This window comes from Phasianus colchicus, chromosome 8 (assembly GCF_987193195.1).
Source record: "Phasianus colchicus chromosome 8, bPhaCol1.hap1.1, whole genome shotgun sequence".
NCBI classification, from domain to species: Eukaryota; Metazoa; Chordata; class Aves; order Galliformes; family Phasianidae; genus Phasianus; species Phasianus colchicus.
The window spans coordinates 34,658,871-34,677,781 of NC_143443.1; the positions used below are offsets into that span (position 1 = coordinate 34,658,871).

General features: G+C 43.4%; 1 protein-coding gene across 1 annotated transcript in view; it reads left to right on the plus strand.

The window, feature by feature from the left end:
* MGMT (O-6-methylguanine-DNA methyltransferase) overlaps positions 1-13,628 on the plus strand; it is a 144,683-nt gene extending 131,055 nt beyond the window's left edge. The window contains exons 5-8 of the mRNA XM_090144600.1: positions 4,550-4,689; positions 11,380-11,455; positions 12,412-12,641; positions 12,777-13,628. Of these exons, the coding sequence (XP_090000726.1) occupies positions 4,550-4,689; positions 11,380-11,455; positions 12,412-12,641; positions 12,777-12,854 (524 nt within the window). The 3' untranslated portion in view covers positions 12,855-13,628. The remainder of the gene's footprint in view (positions 1-4,549; positions 4,690-11,379; positions 11,456-12,411; positions 12,642-12,776) is intronic.
* Positions 13,629-18,911: the final 5,283 nt, after the last annotated feature.

Sequence of the window (18,911 nt, forward strand, 5' to 3'; positions counted from 1 at the left end):
AATGCATTGTGAAAGCACTCTTCTTCCCAGCATTTTGGCACTTCCCATGCTTGCTCAGAAGGCAGAGCACTGCAACCTGTGGGCAGCTGTGGGACAGCACCTACATCGTGTCATCAGGGGCTCTGCTGCATCCCATGCTTTTCGTGTGGGCTGCCTGATGTGTATCAATCAATGATTTAATTCAGCAAATAGGGGCTAGAAAGGCAACCCAAGTAATTATAAGTCCCTGTTGGTGGGTAGAGCCCAGGTGAATATTGCTCACATCTCACCCTTATTTACCTATTCATGTTAAGTAAGTTTTGTTGTTAAAACTTTTCCACTTTTGTAACAATACTTTTAACTGTACACTTCATAGTTGCTTGTTTAATTCAGAAATGTGTACTCTAAAGTAATTTGGTTATCTTTACATCTTCGTTCATAAAAATCAGTCATGGAAAGTGGCCAGGATCTCAGCTTTGTTTCTGCTATTTCAGCAGCCATAGAATTTAACATTCACAGGAGGGTGCATTTTGTCTCTGTAATACATTAATATCACTCATGAAGATGGCAACAGTAGAAGTTCAGAATCTCCTCTTTGCCAAAAAGTTTGCCACAAGTCTGGTCTTAAGCAATCTCATCTATTTTTTTCTGTTGTAATGGTACATATGGACAATTTTTACAGGCTGTCACCACACTGTCTAAACTACACTTCCAGCAGTATTTGAACAGCAACCATGTAGTGATCCTGCAACAGTTTTAACTGTAGTAATTATGGTGAAAGCAGATAAGGATAAAAACAAAAATTATCCAAGGCAGTTGCATTTCCTATCCACAGGAATAGGTGGTGAGAAGGGCTGAGTGCTGTTTGTTTCTTTGCATTTAAAAAAGAAAAAAAAAAAAAAAAAGGAAAAAGAAAAGAAGAAAACGATAAAAGAAAAGCAGTAGCAAAGATTATTGAGAAGGGGGGAAATGACCTTTAGTTGTTAAAATCGAGGTGAAATCAGAAGGTGCATCTTCTGAGCCTTTCTCACCTCCAGGTCTGCAGTAAGAGAGGCAGACCCATGGCCAACCCTTGTCACCATTGGCTCTGTCTCCGCTGCCCACAGCACCCAGCTGTCTGCTCCCATTACCAACCACTGCCTGAGTGCTGCTGTGCCACATTGCTCTGTGCTAATTGCCACCTCCAATTAAGTGGGGAAGAAGTTATGATGCACCAGGGTTAAAGCAAATTTGATTTTCACTCTCTTATCCATGCGGATGGAGTGAGTTTATTAGGGAGAATTAAGGCCTAAGGCTGCCATGAGCAACCAGAAGCAGCTGGGCATTAGCAGCAGATCCAGTGTAAGTCCCTCCTTTCATAGGACCATAGAACCACAGATTGGTTGGATTGGAACTTTTCCAGCTCCTTCCTGCCATAGGCTGAGTGCCCCCACCTGCTGAGGCTCCCAGGGCCCAGCCATGGTCTTGGGCATCTCTTGCAGTGGGCACCCACAGCTTTGGGCAGCAGTGCCAGGGCCACGCTGCCCATGCATGAAGAATTTCCTCATTGCATCTGACCTATATCTCCCCATTTTAGAGACTGATAACTGACCTTTAAGTGCTAATTTCAGGGCAGCTTGGCTTGATGATGCATTATTTTGGTCAACTTACAGTGCACTGACAGAATTGACAAATGTGTCCCCCTGCCTCTTTGGCAGCTCCTGATTCCATGGAAGTTTGGGAGGCGTTCATCCTGATACCGGATCCAACACACTGCTGATACTTCACTGAACAGCAGTGTCCAGCAGTGGTGAGATCTCAGTGTGAAACGTAACTCCTTATGTTGGAGAAGGGCAGTGAAGGGCCTGGGGACATGGAGTGATGGTCCCGTGGATGCAGCTCAGCCTCTGTTCTGCCTACATTGCCTCCCCAGTTAGCAGCCAGATGAAATTCATACTGCACTGAGTGTTTCCATAGAGCAAACATGGGCGTTAATTTTTATGTGCGGATTTTACAGCATTTTATAATGATACTTAGCAGCATAAAATGTTGGCACACGTTGGAAATTGGTGAAAGTTCAGCCATCTAATTTGGGAAGGTTGTGCTTACAGGCACTAACACTTGCAGACAGTTTAATAACAGTATTTGGCAGTGTCTGTTAGAGCCGCTTAAACTAATTAATGCATTTGCTCCCTACAGGATGAAATTGAGTTTTCAGATACGTTTGTAAAATGATGTGCATGATTGCTAAATATTTCATTATTTTGAACTATAACTTCTGGTGTTTTATGTCAGTATGGATAGGGTACGTATTCTCTCATGACAGATGTGCTGCCTCTGGAAGATAATCTGTCCTGCGTGTTGAGGCAGGCTGGTTCCATGATGCCTCATTGTAGTGGGCTGCAGGATGCTTATCAGGTTGGCCATGGCCTGCTGGGATCCAGCTGCCGTGCTCCCAGTTCTGCTTCATCCTGAGGAGGCAACAAAACTGTGGGATCTGGAGCACAGGTCTCATGGGGAGCAGCAGAGGGAGCTGGGGTTGTACAGTCTGGAGAAAAAGGGGCCCTGGGGAGACCTTAAAGCTCTTTACAGTGCCCTGAGTGGAGGGTTGGCCTCTGCTCTCGGGTAACAGCAATAGGATGAGAATGATGGCCTCACATTGCACTGGGGGAGAATCAGGTTGAGTATGAGGAACAACTTGTTCCCCAGAGAGCGGCCAGGCGCTGGCACAGCTGCCCAGGGGTGGGCAGTCCCCATCCATGGAGGTGTCCAGAGCCTCAGGGTTGTGGCACTGAGAGGGTGGGCTGTGGGTCTCAGAGGGCTTTTCCAATCTGAATGATTGTGTGTGATCCTGCCATTGGGTTCATGGCACAAGAGTGGGATGCTGTGGGTGCCTCGCTACCACCAGCTCCACCAGGGGAGCAGGGCACAGCAGCAGTGTGCACTCCCTGCATGTTGTGTGCCTCGGGAAGGGCACCAGGCAGGGATTCCCCGAGCCCCCAAGTGCTCAGGTCAGCACGGATCTCTCTGGCTTGAGGAAAGAGGTAACAAAAGTAAGAAGCTATGACTTGGTCTGAAAGAAACCTATCTGAAGAAGTGACGGTAAACAAAATCTGTTTGCCTAAGGAAACCCTCCTAGCAATCAGCTAGTAACACAACTGCTTGTGCTAATGAACCCAAAGCTGTTAATGTGGTTTCTTCAGTTAAATTGATTCATGAATTTTGAAGAGAACATTATCTAATGAATTTTCTTTGAATAGAAAGCAATTAAAAGGACAAATCAGTCTGATTAACCCCAAAGTCACCCTACTGCCACAAATGGTGTACAGTTTGAAATTATATCATAAAAAACTGGAGCAGATTTGCTATCTCTTTGCCCTCTACTAATCCATGTAAATTAATGAACAACAAAGTTAATTTCTTTGATGACCCTTTTCTCGTATCACCTGGATTATGCTGATGTTTAATTTGCTTAATGTTATAATAAAGACTAAACAGATTTTTTCAATGAAGTGATTATCATTCCGTTGAGTTAAGAAGTGATTTTTATTATTTAACACATCCATAACGGTGTATGGGTTTCCTTTAAGAACAAAATCACATTTCGCTATGTAACGTAATCAGTGTCTTTTCTGACAACTAAAGAAGGGAAATGTTGCAAATCAGTTTGTTTCTCTGCCAAATGAGTGGAGTGAGTCTTACAACAGATCAGAGGGCCTCTTTCTTTTTTTTTTTTTCTTCTTTGCCAGCTCACTCCTCTGAGTTATTCACTAGTTAGATCTGCAGAGTTTCTTTTGATGCCTTGGAAGAGCAATCGGTGTCAAACCTACTAAGAGCAGCTATTGGTTGTCCTTTTGTCAACCAGTCCTGGGCTAGGAAGGTAAAACCCTGAACTGCAGAACGAAGCTCATGCATATGCTTATTCATTATTTCAGCAATTGGAATGCTTAGAAGCAATTTGCTGGTGAATTAAGATTAAAATAATGGAAGATACATTATTTTTTTTTCAGAGCCCCGTGTCATTAAGGATGTGCCATACATTCAAGGTCGCAGCCAGTCCTTACGTTTCATAATGTCTGGAATGCTGAGCAGTAGCTTGGGGGGCTCAGCTATAAAATGCAGTCAGCCAGGATAATATGGGTCCACTGGCTCTAGGGCTTCTGCTGCCATGTGTCCCAGCTGAAGTTGGAAATTAGCTGGAGATGCGAGGGCTTTGTGAAATAGGTAGAGCCGGTTATTTCTTCCCTTTTTAATTTGACTCTATGCTAATTTATGCTCTGCCAATTTAATGGAAAAACCGCATTGTATGTGTTAACAGGATAATTGTACTTGAAGCAAATTAAAAATATAGGAAAATCAAAGCTTTAAATCCTTTTTTATAGTGATCGGTTACTTGAAGCGCTCTTTCTAATAATCATGTATTTAAATATAGTAATATGGGACACAATAACAGGACGGTGTCTCAGGGCTGTTTAAATTTAAATTAGAGAGTTCCCATGGAGGCTGTGCTTCGCACTGGGTGCTTGGAGTATTTCGTCTCCTTGTTTATCCAGCCATGCATACATATCAACAGTCCTCTCTTTATTTGCAGATTCGTTCACCAAAGAGGTGTTGTGGACCCTGCTGAGGGAAGTGAAGTTTGGAGAGGCCATTTCTTACCAGCAATTAGCAGAGCGAGCAGGCAACAGCCGAGCAGCAAGAGCGGTGGGAGGAGCAATGAGGAGCAATCCTGTAAGTTCGTGTCAACTCTCAAATAAAGTTGATGGAAGATGGTGGATTTAGAGAGCTTTCTGGGCTAAATGTCATTAGATTAAATTTATCTGCTATGAAAACTGGTCTACCATGAGTAATAAGGTCAGTAAGTGTTTTTAATCAGCAATAATGCACAACCCAGTTTAATGTGATTTATGCCCTACCATTTATGGTGTTAGGTTTGGAAAAGGAACACTGCACTTCTTACAATTCATCAGCCTATACATATTTTGTTGCTCTCAAACTTTCTTACATATTCGGGGAGGGAAATCTTTTATCACTCAGCACCAACATCCTTTGTCAGGACATGAGGAGCTGTGGAAGCGTTGCTGGCTGGGATGGGTTGCTGTTAGAGATGGACTTCTGAAAGTGTGGAAGAAGAGGGATTTTAGTTCATGTCAATAATACACACTGGATTTTTAACATAGTCTTTTCCTGTGCACTGGAGATAAAATGTAAATGACATTTCTCCATTGGATAGATAAAGGTGGGTCACCTGAACTGAGAGTAACTCTAGGTTAGTCCTGTTAATTTAGGAGAAACCATGTGTTACAGTACTCAGTCTCTTCATCCATTTTCCCAGTAATTATCTTTCCCTTTTGATTGTCAGGGTCTGGATTTTCAGATGTTACTTATGCACCAGAAACACACTGATCACTCTGAATGAAACTGGTGAGAATCACTGCTGCTACGTGTGGGCCCACTGGTTGGGCCGTGTTTGGATCCCCTTGGAGGAAGCTCAGTCCTGAATTAGGGAGTGTCTGGGCTGCAGTGAGAATATCAGTGCACTGCAGGAGGAGGGAACTTAGTTCCTCATCCTGCAGTACTGCTTTGTCACTGTGCAAAGGAGAGGGAGAGTGAGGGAGGAGAGGGCCCTTTGCCTGGCTTCACACATTCCCTCGTTCCTTGCCTTTAAAAAAAGTAGGGAAAAAAAAAAAACAAAAAAACTACTTAAATTTCTGTTAATGGCATTATGGTCTTTTTTGGCCATTCTTCACCGTATTTTCCCTCATTAGCACTTGCCCTTAGCAACATGTATCTTTCCACACCCAAATGCCTCTCTTCTCCAGCATTACACCTGCCATAATCTTTGACCTTCTGTGTTGTTTCTCCATTCAGTTCTCCCAGTTTTTTTCTTTAATGAGATCCATAGAAGGCTGCAACATGTAGTTTCAAAGCAGATTCAGGAACCTGTTTTCAGAAAAAATAATACAGGTGGAGGCTTTTCACGTTGCCTCCACTTACTGTCTTTGTATTTTGTTTCATTCATAAAATCAATCTGCATGTTATGCATAGTCAGGCTGCATGTCATGACTCATAGGTCTGAAGGATCACGTAAGATTTATATGGAAAATACATGGTGAAAAGGGGCTCCCAGTGAAGTACATAGAGAGTGTATTTGTGACCGCACGTGGAACATGCATGAAATTACAGATTAACTACAGGAGATGTCTAGTAATAAAAATGTGTTTTGGAACAGGCAAGGATGTCATTATGGTATCATCAGCTTGCTTTCTATTATGAAATATTGGAGTAGTATTATATTAATAGAGCTCTTTTTTCCCTGAAGCTATACATTAGTATCTATACTACAATTAAAAATGTTCTGGGGACAGAAACCATTCTAGCCATAGTAAGGGATGGGAAATAACAAAAATAAGGTAGGATCCCATTTAAGAACAAATTGCAGGAGCTTTGCTGTCTATTTTCAGAACTATTTTCATCCTTCCTCACGGGGGAAAAAGCAGGGATTTTCACACCACAACCTGCTGTTACCGCTGCTTTGGATGCTACTGCTCCACTGCAGCCTGAGGGCAAAGCAGGGTACATTTCTAGGCAATAGCAATTACGTATCCTTTTGCACAACACTGTATTGTTATTCTTTGAGAACTGTTTCCTGCAGGTTTGCATTGTATTACCTTCTCTTAATGTACAGCAGATTATATTGGAAAGCATTCCATCATATTAAAATAGTTTGTATTGTCAAGTGCAATACCGTGTATTGACGGAACGCATCTTTATGCTGCTCATATGAACTGCTTCGTATGAAAAGCTGATATACACCTAAAATATCACTGTATACTTTTTTATGGAGCTTAGAAGCTTAAATCCATTAGACGTTGTGCTTGTTTATATGGCAGTGTGCTGCATGTATCGAATTTTGGAATACGTGTGAACATTTTCATGTATAAACACACTTGCAGTTTGTTGATCAGATGAGATATTGGGCTTTAAATCTACCTCAACAGATCATTAAACTGAACACGTCATGCGAACCACAGCGTCATTAAAACAGCAGCAAAGAATTCAAAGAACTGTGGTGGTAGCAACTGCTCCACCTGTAACGTGAGCTTCCAGATATAAATTCTGGGTTTGAGTAGCGTTTGCTTCAAACTGTAGCAGAAATGCGATGTTCTGTTATGCAACAGATTAGTGAGTTTTGTTCACAGGAGAGAAACTGAAGCTTTAGTGAATGCTGTTATTAATGATTGCTGTAGAGGCTGTGCAAAATTGAGTTGAGTTGTTTGCACCTTGAGATGCTTCCTTGATTAAAGGACTAAGTTGTAGTTTGGTAACTGTATTATAATCATGATTTAATGAGGACAGCAATATAGGTAAAAACGAGGGCTTGAAATAAAGTGGAGCTGAATGCAGACATTGTGCTGTTAGTGAAATATTGTGATGAAATTGTGTATCTTAGTGTTTTTCCAGGAAGTACCACAACATTTCTCCCTTCTACAAATCATGGGTTGGTGTTTAATTTTGGTAGTGTGCATTCTACAGGTTTTCCTTTGTAGTGGGGTTGCTTCCCATAATTCATACAATGACCTTCAAATTTATGAGAAGGTGGAAGAGGTGCCAGCAGCAGTTGAAAGATGCGACATTCTTGCCTCAATTTATGCCAAGGACATGATGGGGATGGCTCACCTTTTGCAAGAAAAACTTCAAATACTTTACTGCGGTTCAGATTGACTGCAAGGTCTGTGGTCCTCAAAGGGAACCCATAAAGTTCAATTAAAAATCTCATTAGACTAGTATAGGAGGATCAAAAAGAAATCACAGAGACTCATGGGAAATGGCGAATGTTGGGCTGATTAGTCCAAGGCCATCCTAAATGACTGTTCTGTGGCTTAAATAAGACGTCTTCAGCGGTCTGTTAACAGCAGCAATAGCTACATACGTTTTTTATATTCGATCCAGTGGTGTTATTGTTTAGGTTAAAGCCGAGCTAAGCGTCTGCCATGATGCTGAGATCGAGCTGTGGAAAGTCAGGGATATTATTCAGCCAAAATAGTTTAAACGTTTGAGAGTGAAAGGAGTAATTGTGCATTTATGAGAAGACTGTGAAGTATGGATTTGAAATGTTGCGAACACATAAAACCACTTGTGCATTAATTCCTTAGGTGGCTAGCAATAAAGATGGACCCATGCTGGTTCGCATTACGGTATTTGTTTCTGTGAGGGAGTAGGGGGAGCAAAAGCGATAGGACACGAGCAAACTGAAAGATTATTTTTTGCTAAGTGTGATTCTTGTTGTATGTTATAACTTGATATTTCAGCTGTTTCCATTATGGCCCGGCTGATCTATTTTTGACAGTTTGGCAGCTTTCTGCAAGTCTCCAGTCCATCAGGCAGTATAATAGGACGGTCGGTTTTCCATGGCGTCAAATTGAAAACTCCTAACAAGCGGAGCACCGCGGCGGAGCGCTGCGCTGCTTCATCCTCAGATGGAATTTGCTAAATGCAGTTCAAAGGCAATCGATACCTTGTGCAGGGAGTTTTTTTCCCCACCTTTTTCTAAACAAACGCATTATTGAGGAGTTAGTTTATTCACAGATTGCCATGAGCGTTAATGACCACCCGAGTCTTGTTCTGCCAGTCACCCAGATGGCTGTTGATAAAGATTTAGCATCATGTTCTGAGTGTCAGGGCTGTCAGTAGTGCTGAACCATTTGACCAGAAGAAAAAACGCACAGGGAGCTATTGATTACAGCTTCTCAGTGTCACTTGTTCACCAGGATTTAGGTATTGATGAGGCTGCGAGTGAAAACAAGCTCTTTCCCTTGTGGGCCTCTACCCAGAAGAACAAAAGCAAAGTTGGAGAAAATATTCAGCTGGTGCCCGAATCAGAGGGATTCTGCTATTGATTGAAGGGCCCCTTCATGTTATTTTTGTTGGAAACAAATCTGTGGGTTTGGAAGTTTTATAGCGTTTGAGATAGGGTCTGTGTAAGTGATGGATTCGTGTATTAGATGAATTAGATTTCACAGCGTGAAGATTTCAGTGGAGCTATAATATTATGAGCTGCTTGGTTATTGATAAAAATTACATTAAATGTAGCCGAGGCATTAAAGCTCCAGACTAGGGTAGTTCTCCCTCTAAAATGTCCTTAGGGCCCTAATAAATTTTAGCAGGTTTAATTATTTTAGTAGTCTGAAAGTTGTCATCACAATTAAGCCAAACTGAAGCAATGTTCAATATTTTTAAATTACAGAGACCATACGGCCTTTGTAGCACATTTGTGTGTGTGTGTGTCCAGCGCTACGGAGGATGAGGCGTGTGCTTGCATGTGTTAGGACAAACTTGGTATGAAATTCTTTATTTTGAGCATGGAAGATGCTCTGTCTGTTTCATACCCTTCATCCTGGTGGCTGTGTTTTCCATCTACAGCCATTAAAGCGGTGTTTCTACAGCTCTACCAGTTCAACACCTGCTCTAGAAAGGAGGTTCATCAATTCCTCTGCTTATTCTCTCCCATAGCATGGCAAATGGGCTTGTTTAGCTTGGAGAAGAGAAAGCTCCAGGGAGACCTCATTGTGGCCTTTCGATATTTGAAAGGAGTTTATAAACAAGGGAGGTTACACCTGTTTATGAGGGTGGATAGTGATAGGACAAGGGGGAGTGGTTTTAAATTGAGCCAGGGGAGGTTTAGGTTGGATATTAGGAGGAAGTTTTTCTCACAGGGTGGTGAGGCACTGGAACAGGTTGCCCAAGAATCCCTGCAGGCATTCAAGGCCAGGCTGGATGTGGCTCTGGGCAGCCTGGGCTGCTGGTTGGTGACCTGCACACAGCAGGGGGTTGGAATGGATGATCACTGTGGTCCTTTTCAACCCAGGCCATTCTATGGTTCTATGATTCTCTGCAAGAAGAGTTGGTGCTTTCTAAGAATGCATTAATTGCCTTTCCTGTGGGATACAAAGTTGATTCACCAACATACATGCACTCCGCAACAGGAAAGCAACCCAGCAGAAATCTGAGATTCCCCATTTCTTTCCAAACCACCCAAGCCAGATTTCTGTGTTTGATGTGATGCTGAGCAGCTCAGCCACACATCCCTGATTTTGGGACCTGCCCTGCAGCCATCATGGGAAACCTGAGAACCCACAGTGTGCACTGACAACCTGGCTGCAGATGGCATTGCTCCTCTGCACAATACAGTACTTTCTTTTTTTTTTTAACCTTCCGTTCCCTAACACAATTTAACAGCTTCTAGAAATGTGTCGGCTTATTTCTCTGACCAAATTCCCAGCAAACAGACTGCTGGCTTTTTGCTGTCTGAGCAGTCACAGGGAGCAGGCTCAGAAAGAGCTTTTGGCCACTGTCCACACCGAGATTTGTGTCTTTACCATCAAAACACCCTGATACATTCTTTATGTTTTTAAATAATTGCAATCTAACCTTGGAGAGTTCTTACAGTTTATTTTTATGGCTCAGGATTGTTTTGTCATGCAAGAAAATCTGCCTGTGCTAACTGCTGCAAGTGGCTTGTAACACCTGAGGAAACTCCAAACAGAAAGAATTAGAAAACACTTGCAAAAACAGCACGTTTAAAGAAGTCGTAAACCATGAGTGTGGTGGTGGGGTCTAGAGGAGAGGTTTTACTGGGACTCGCTGGAGTTGTCATGGATGCCTGACTCACTCGTGGCACCACGAACTCCAAATAAAGCAGCTATTAGAAGCATTTGTTATTAAACCTGGATTAACAATGAGCACCTATGTGTATTTCATTTTAATGCAATGGCTTTTGGGCTCAGATTGAGATTTAAAACTTCAGCCGTCTAAATTACTAATCTCTAACAAAAGAACTGCCCTAAAATAGTTGCTCAAGGTCTGGCCTGTAGCTGTCCAGGGGTCTGAGTCTTTAGCTCCAATGCAGGCACAGCTGGAGCTTTACTGAAATAAATACGAGATGGGAGAAAGACAAGTGTGTCTAGAGTTTGTGCATATGTATGTATGGATAAATGGATGTATTTTCACTTAAAATATCCACACTTTTAGTAAGTTATCCTTCTCACAGTTCTGTCATTGCAATTGAATTACTCTGTAGTTACCAGAACACACACTGCGTGATTAAAGATGATGTATTGCATTTTTTATGATGTGTATTTCAACTATGATAATCACCTGCGATTAAAAAAAAAAAAAAAGGTGTGTTTATGTACTTCTCTGTATTAGCAGTCCATTATGTAACTTCTTGCATTGATTTTTCAGAATCCCTGGCATTTGGCTATAAATGATACAAAGGAGGAAGCATGAGACGAAGTTCTTAAATTGGCTAGGTGTGAATTAAATCTCTCCTGTTGTAGGTTTTAAAAATTCAAAACCCATTTTGGATTGACTTGCTGTTAAATAATAAATAATGCCTTGTTCTTATATGGAATTTTTCAGCAGAGCACGTTGAGGTGCTTTAGAGGGAAGAGGAATTGGCTGCAGGAGCTGAGACTCGTGGAGCTCATTCATGGAAGTGCTGCTCTCGTGTTTTCAGTGGCTTCTTTTGCAGGAAAGCAGCTTCTTGTAACCCTGACGTGATTATTAATAATTGCCCTGTACCTCCATGTGTATGTTTTGAGGTGGCACTGGCTGTAGATGTCTCGTTCTGTGAAAATGAGCTCGCTGCAAATGCACAGATGCCCACATGTGCTGCATGGTCTTAAATGATGCTCTTTCCTTTTATCCCTTGAAACATCCCATCCAACCTAAATGCTGCCTGTGCAGAGGCATCGCCTGGCAGGAGCAGAGCTCCAAGGGGAAGGGCATTGCACATCAGCATGCTCAGCACTGCCCTCCCCAGGGAGTATGGCTCCATGCCTTGGCTGCTCAGTGTCCCCAGAGCTGGGAGCTGGGGATGGTTCTGCTCTCAGTGTGTGTAGTGTCACGCAGTGTCCCTGCTGGGTGGGAAGTGACTGCCTGTGCACTTGAGAGCATGGGCAACACAACCATAATTCATCCCATTAACTTCATATCATTAGTTGCAGGCCAATGCAGTGCAGTTCTGGGGCCTGAGCATGCACTTCTACCATAGAAGATTTTACACAGGGAGTTTTATGCATGGGTTTTACCTATTTTAAGACATTGCATCATTTTTATGTAATAGCATTTCTCTGAATGCTTTCTCCTAACAGCTGGGTGGTTATCAGAGCCCATCGGCATTGCAGGATAGTCTATATCCTGAAGGGGTACAGGCTCAGAAAGAAAAGAGCTCTTGGTGCAACACTCCTGCATCCTCCTTACAGGTGGACAGGAGTCTCCAGCACAGTTTTTAACCTGGATTTAAATCCATGCCACTACTAGCACAGTGGAAGTTAAATTCTGCTTTAGTAGTTGATTTATTGCTTGTAGCCCTTCTTCACACCGGTCTTCTGCTTCCACTCCCCTCTGCTTCACCCTTTGCTTCCTTTCTTGTTTCTGTGTGTTTTGCAGATCCCGATTATCATACCGTGCCACAGGGTGATTTGCAGCAGCGGGCAGATTGGCAACTACGGAGGAGGAAACCTTATGAAAGAGTGGCTTTTGTCACACGAGAAGCTCCAGAAAGAGAAGTTAGCAGATTGATGTGGCTCAGCCACAGCTGCTCGACAGCCAAGGCACACAACTGCAGCAACTTGGCTTATAACGAGCTCTCAGAGCACCCAGCAGAATTCAGAAAAATGGTAAATATTTGAGTGACATATAAATATAATGCAACATCCGAAGTGGAATGTGTGGTGGCACCACTATATTAAAAAAGCGGGATGCGTCCTGAGGGATGCAGCTCGTATGCCCTTTCTTGTTTTTACATTTTACAGCAGAATGACTGCAGCAGTCCAGGCCTGTTGTGCATGTATTTTGTTCTCATCCCTGGTTCTGTTCTGTTCTATATTTAATGTCCATTAAAGCAAGGATAAGAGAATGAGAGGGGCGTGACAAACGCAAGGCACAGGCATCCCCCTGAGGATGCTTCTGGGTGGCCAATGGGCCCTGCGGCCAGCGTGTCCCCGGGCAGCCCCATGCCAGGGTTCCCACTCACTGCTGTCTGACTGCTGAAATGGTTTTTGAGTAAAGCCCACGTCGCAGTGTGTGGCGAGGGGCAGCCAGGGGGAGGTGGCTGTTGAGCTGCTTGTTCACAGATTTGCTTTCTGGATTGTGAGAAGTCCTCAAGGCAGGAGTACAAATGTTTCTTTTGTGATATATGCAAAAAGCAGGTGGAGCTGTAGAGGCCGGCAAGTTGCTTGAGATGTTTAAAATAAGCAGTTAGGTGAGCGCAGCTTGGGCACAGTATTGGATGGGGCTCATCTTAGTTGCATCGTTAGCAGCAGTAGCCTTCCTTTAGCGTTGCCGTTTCTCTGTTGTGTGAAGCTTTGTTTCCTGTAGCCTCTCTGCAGAAAGGATTGGAGAGATGTTAGCATTGAATTCTGAGGTGGTATAGAAAGGGTTCTCTGAAATTGCAAGCCACCAGAAACTGGAATTTTCAGTATGGGAATCTTAAATTCCAAGTTAATACTGATGCTGGAAATACTGATTTTTTTTAATGCGTTTATCATATTTTCAGAGACGCCTCTTTAGAAGGGTCTTTGCTGACCAAGAAATTACGGTATTACAGTGCTTTAGTTAATGTAGTATTATTGATACCTCAGAATTACTTCAATAAAAAAACTGCTTTGCATGTACAAGTGTCTTTGTGTATGTTTATAAATAAAACACGGTTTGTGATATATGGAGAAAATAAACTATACCCAACTGTACAATATAAAGCTGTATTTTTATCAAGGGTTTCTGGTGGCAATATAAACCACGAAAGCAAAGCTCAAGTGGTTTGCACGTGTCACCAGAACCCCAGGATAAAAATATAGCCTTATAATATGTACAGTTTGGGGGTATTTTATTTTTTTTTATAACGGGATACCAACAGAAGGATGCGATACCAAATGTAAACTTTCACCTCTCCACATTTACACCCACAGCGATGTTTTGTGCCACGTTCGCTCTTTCAGGTGTCTGTGTTTTCAGCTTCCAGCAGGTGCCACCTTGGCACGGCAGGCACAGCCATGTGCATAGCTGGGCTGTGAGGCTGCCAACCCCCGCTCTGTGGCAATAATCTGAGCGCTGGCATCAGTTATTAAAATTCATCCTTCCCTACTGTAAATCCCTGAGAGCAACCTCTAGGCCCGCGGTTTGTTTGCAGATGAGAGTGTGGCTGTAAATTAGGCGTGCAGCTGCCCGTGACTGATGGGCACTGCTGGGCCCTTCTTGGCGTGGCATGGTGTGGCAGGGGCCTGGCCCTGACCGTGTTGCCTTTGTTGGCCCACATCACCCCAGGGCCGGTTCTGGTCCGGGGCCTCCTCACCCCGCCATGCAGGGCCTGCTGGCGGCATGGAGCTGAGGTCACTGCTGAGTTTATGAAAACACCAGAGTGGGGAAAAGATATTAAAACACTGGCATCCCAATACGTATCTCTGTATGTATGCACATGCAGTGGGGAGAAAAAAAAAAAATACAGTGCTCGGAACAAGACAGCTATGTTCTTTTTGCCTGGAATTGGGTTCCTCTGACCTATCAAGTTTCCTCCCATTCAGCCTCGCAGTGCTTTGAACTGCTGACATTGAGACACTGTGCAGCCAGGCACGACAGCTGGCTCTGCAGCATCTAATACCAACACATGCTGTTTTAGCCCATTTCCAGAGACTAAGATAATGAAAGATTCAAAAATAATATTTGTTTTGGCGGAACTACATTTATAATGAAATAGATGCCCTTGACCATGGAAGAAACTGAATTTTGCGGTGGGTCATTCTCCCCCCTCCTTCTTTTTTTCCATACAAAACACTCTCTACAGCCAGTCTAAGGCCAATGGAAATATTTAAAAGGAACACGTTGTATTTCCTGGGTCAGATTTACAGCAGCATTGTGGTGACACTGGTTGTACTGTCTTATGCCGGAATGAAAAATGCAGATTGCATCCTATGTATCAGTACCAAATGGGGAAGGGCCCCAGGCTCAGGGATTGTTACAGATCACTTCCTTGGAGGCAGAGTTTACCGCGTTATGAGCTCATACTGTAAGCATCTTAAACAGGAGAGCAATTCATAGCAGATACAAGGCAGTTTTTAGATATATCCCCAAATCTTCTTGTCCCACTATTCTTCCAACCAACTCATTTGGAGGAATTAGACATCTGATGAGGGCCAGAATGATTTGCCCCATAAAGTTGCTGTTCAGTGTTACTAAACAGTTCTTGAGCACCAGGCACTTTGTACATAATATTTGATGCTTGCTGTATGGCCTGTTGGTTGAATGATGAGCAGTGATGTAGTTGGTAGGACAGTGTTACCTTTTTCCAAATATATTAAATTATAGACAAGGGGCAGTAATTTTAACCCGTGTTTTCTATAGCATCACAGATCGTTATTTCTTCCAGAAATCTCTCAGATTATTGCGTTTAATCATTTTGTCCAATGTTTTACAATATGTAAAAGTCATAATGTTTGTAATATGTATTGCTCCCAAGTCAAGGAGATACACGTTGCCTTAAAATGTTGATTTGCTTTGAGAGGTGGTGCTGAAGACCTGCTTTCTTTTAAAAAAAAAAAATGCAATAAAAAAATAAAGCCACAGAAAGATTGCTTAAAAACTTAAAGCACAGTAATCCAATGGGAGCCCTGTAAGATTTATGTACTATTTCAAGAGTAATTGCTTAGTAAGAATCTTACAGGAATGTAAAAATCCTCAAAGAATTGCATTTACAGATTTAATTGTAATTCCTTTTATAATTCCTGCAGAAATTGAACAGAAATAGCAGTCGAAGGCTTCCCTTTAAAACTCCCTGCCCTCGTTGGGTTACTGTATGCCTCCAGTCTGAGCTGCTGTGGCTGGCTTTAAAAACAATGGAAAATATTACTGACAGCGTGCTCACTTGCCATTACAGCACACAGGATATTTCAGTTACATTGATGTGCAAATACAGCTCGTCAAAGGCCTATGTGCTATTTTTATTTCAAATAACACGCGCAGGGTATGAGTAACAAATAAATACGATTAATGTGTGGCTTGAAAAGATAGCGTTTTTCCCAGCTTTCTCTCTATTTCTTTTCCAGAGATACACCTTAGCAAAACCCGAAATCTTTCCCTCTTTTACAGGCTGGGATTTCCATGTTATTTATGTTTAATTTTGCTATTTTTGTGGTGCCCTCTTCTTGGCAAAAAAAGAAATCTGATCTTTCTCAAGCATTCATTTTTCCCCCCACATTGCTATTGCCGGAGGGGCAAGAAGGGCCATCCTTGGCTCAGGCACCACAGCTTCACTGTCCGGGCTGCATCCCCTTCACCCCTTATCGGCCCTCCCCGGGCTGATCCAGACCAGCCCCTGGTCCGTGTGAAGTAACAGGCTGCTGGCAGCGTGGTGGGGCCGGGGCTGGACCCAGCGGCACCGGCGGGCGACGGCGGGGCGGTCTGGGCTCCATCAGCCTCACGCTGTGGCCAGCTCATCCATGTGGGGCTGGCCAGGAGCCTGGGCCTGGTAGCGGGGCCACGAGGTGAAAATTGACATGAGTGCGGTGTGCTGGCAGCCCTTGTGATTGATGAAAGGATATTGTTAACGAGCCTTTAAAGTTTCTCGTTAATGGTTGCTCTTTTATTTTTTCCCCCATTGAAAAAAGCCAGAAGAAAAAAAAAAATTCCACTTGAGCAGTAATTAGGATCGATCGCATACAGTACGTTGAGTTATCAATTTTTAAAACCTCTTCGAGTGCCTTATTTAGTTATTTTAAACAGTGCTTTTCATTTGTTACAGCGAGTGGACCTGGAACATGGCAGCGAGGGCTGCGAGCACATGGGGCAGAACAGCACCTGGTGTCCCTCCTCCTCTGCTAATTAGCTCTAGGACTCAGGTTAGACATGGCAAATCTACCACTAGGGCTGGGGGCTGCAGGATTGAGAACAATTCCTTGTAGAAATCTTGTGTCTTTGTTGAACATTGGCCGTGTTTGTCATTCGTTATGGGGCTGTGCTTGTTGTGCAGCATGGCACAGCTAACGGCTGGCCCTGGTTGGTTGGAGGTCAGAACACAGGCAGTGGGATCTGTGAGGTTTTCTCACACAGATCTGAGGTTGGTAGTGAAAAACCACGGTGTTTCCATTCATCCACAATGTGATCGTTTGAAAAATTACTGCTTTTATTTATTGAATTTGCTATCACGGCTCAGCTTTCCTCAGAAGTTTGACATAGATTATGGCCCACGGTTTTTACAATGTACGACTCAAATGTGATCCTTATTTCTGCTCTTCTTCTAAGCACGTTCCATATCTTTTAGAAAGTAGCATCACCGTGATACCTGAATGCAGATTTAATTTTAGGGAGTGACGGTCAAGCAGCACTCCCCCAGTGTTTAACCACAACACATCTGTGGTGTATGAAATGCTTTCTTTGTAATGCCCAACAAAAATGTTGCTTTCTCCAAGCAACATTTAATCCCAACACCACTTTTTAGTTACAGATAATCTTCTAAGGGGCTCGGGGTAGCACTTCACCCATATGCAGGCCTGCAGTTTCTGTCAGGAGAGCTGCTGAGAGAGATTTAGGAATGCACAGGCTATCTAGTGTGGCCTGTGGTCCTGAGCCATCACTGGTGCATGGAGTTGGAGTGATGTGGGGATGACCATTGGAGTTCTGCTGCCAGAATGCCACATCAGCAGGCCTGGCCAAGCAGCTCTTTGCCCTCTTGCTGTTCCCTGGCACCGAGCCCTGGCTGCATTTCTCCTCTTCTTCATGGCCAACGAGCCCAGGGCCTCGCCAGCCACTCTGGATGGGTTTTGTTTTTTTAGCTGTATGCAAACATCATCCTTCCCAGTGTCCCAGTACACTTGTCATACAGTTAGCCACCATTCACAAGGTGAAGGTGCAAGCGCTTCAAAAGAAAGCTGTGCACAAAAGCACAGCTTGTCCTTGCAGTGCATGTCAGACACCAAAAATATCTGATGGAAAGAGAATGAGAGCAGCTGAAGGCAAACGGATCGGTGTCTGTTCATGCAGCAGCAGCATCCGGGTAGCAGCAGGAGGGTACAAAGCTGGCACTGAAGGCACAGGGCACGTAACGAAAGGTGAACAGGGAAATCTGCATACAGAGAATGAGCTCGGGTGAGTTACATTCAACATAGCCACCAACAAACTGGAAAGTAGCAGCAAAAATTGAAACAAAGACGACGTGTTGTTCGTGAACATTGCTTCAATTGTAATGTATTTTGCAGCAGAAATTGTTCTGCAAATGCAGTGAAGTGCAAAAAGAAAGGCACTGAAGTTTGGACCTCTGGATATTGCTTGGGTTGAAGATCACCTCTGTAGCTGCAGGAGCATCACTGCAAGATGAAGAAATGTTCATACGCTCCAACAACTCCATCACATTTGTCCTCTGAAATGAGCAGGCTAAAAACACCCCGAGTTCTTGTGGAAGGCACCATTTTGAGGAGCAGGACGTTGATTGAACGGCTGCTTGTCCCCAGCTCAGTCATCAGTCATCCCACACCGCCGTTCCCGATGACCAGCAAACTGTCTGCAACCTTCTGGTTGTCAAGAAAATTGTGACAAGGCAAATGTCGGATCATGTGGAGCCTTCTGAATTTTTTGACCCCTTCAATCTGTTTTCCAGCCTGCGTATGGCAAAGAAGCTGTGACAGACTAATTGCTTGTCTCTTTTCTCCAGACTGAGGATAAAGACCAGGTACATCATCTGATTCTTTCATATCAGCAGCATCCTCTATTTCAGTCTTACGTCCTTATGTCAACCACTGCAGGATAGCTCTGGATAAGCTGCCTTTCTGCCAGAGTTGGAGCAGAAGATGTTGAGGTCCAACACTGTTTTGTCCAGTGCAGTTCCCATGGATCTGGTTTGGGCAATGTGCAGTGCAGGCTGTAGCATATGTGTGACTTGCAAAAAAAAAAAAAAAAAAAAA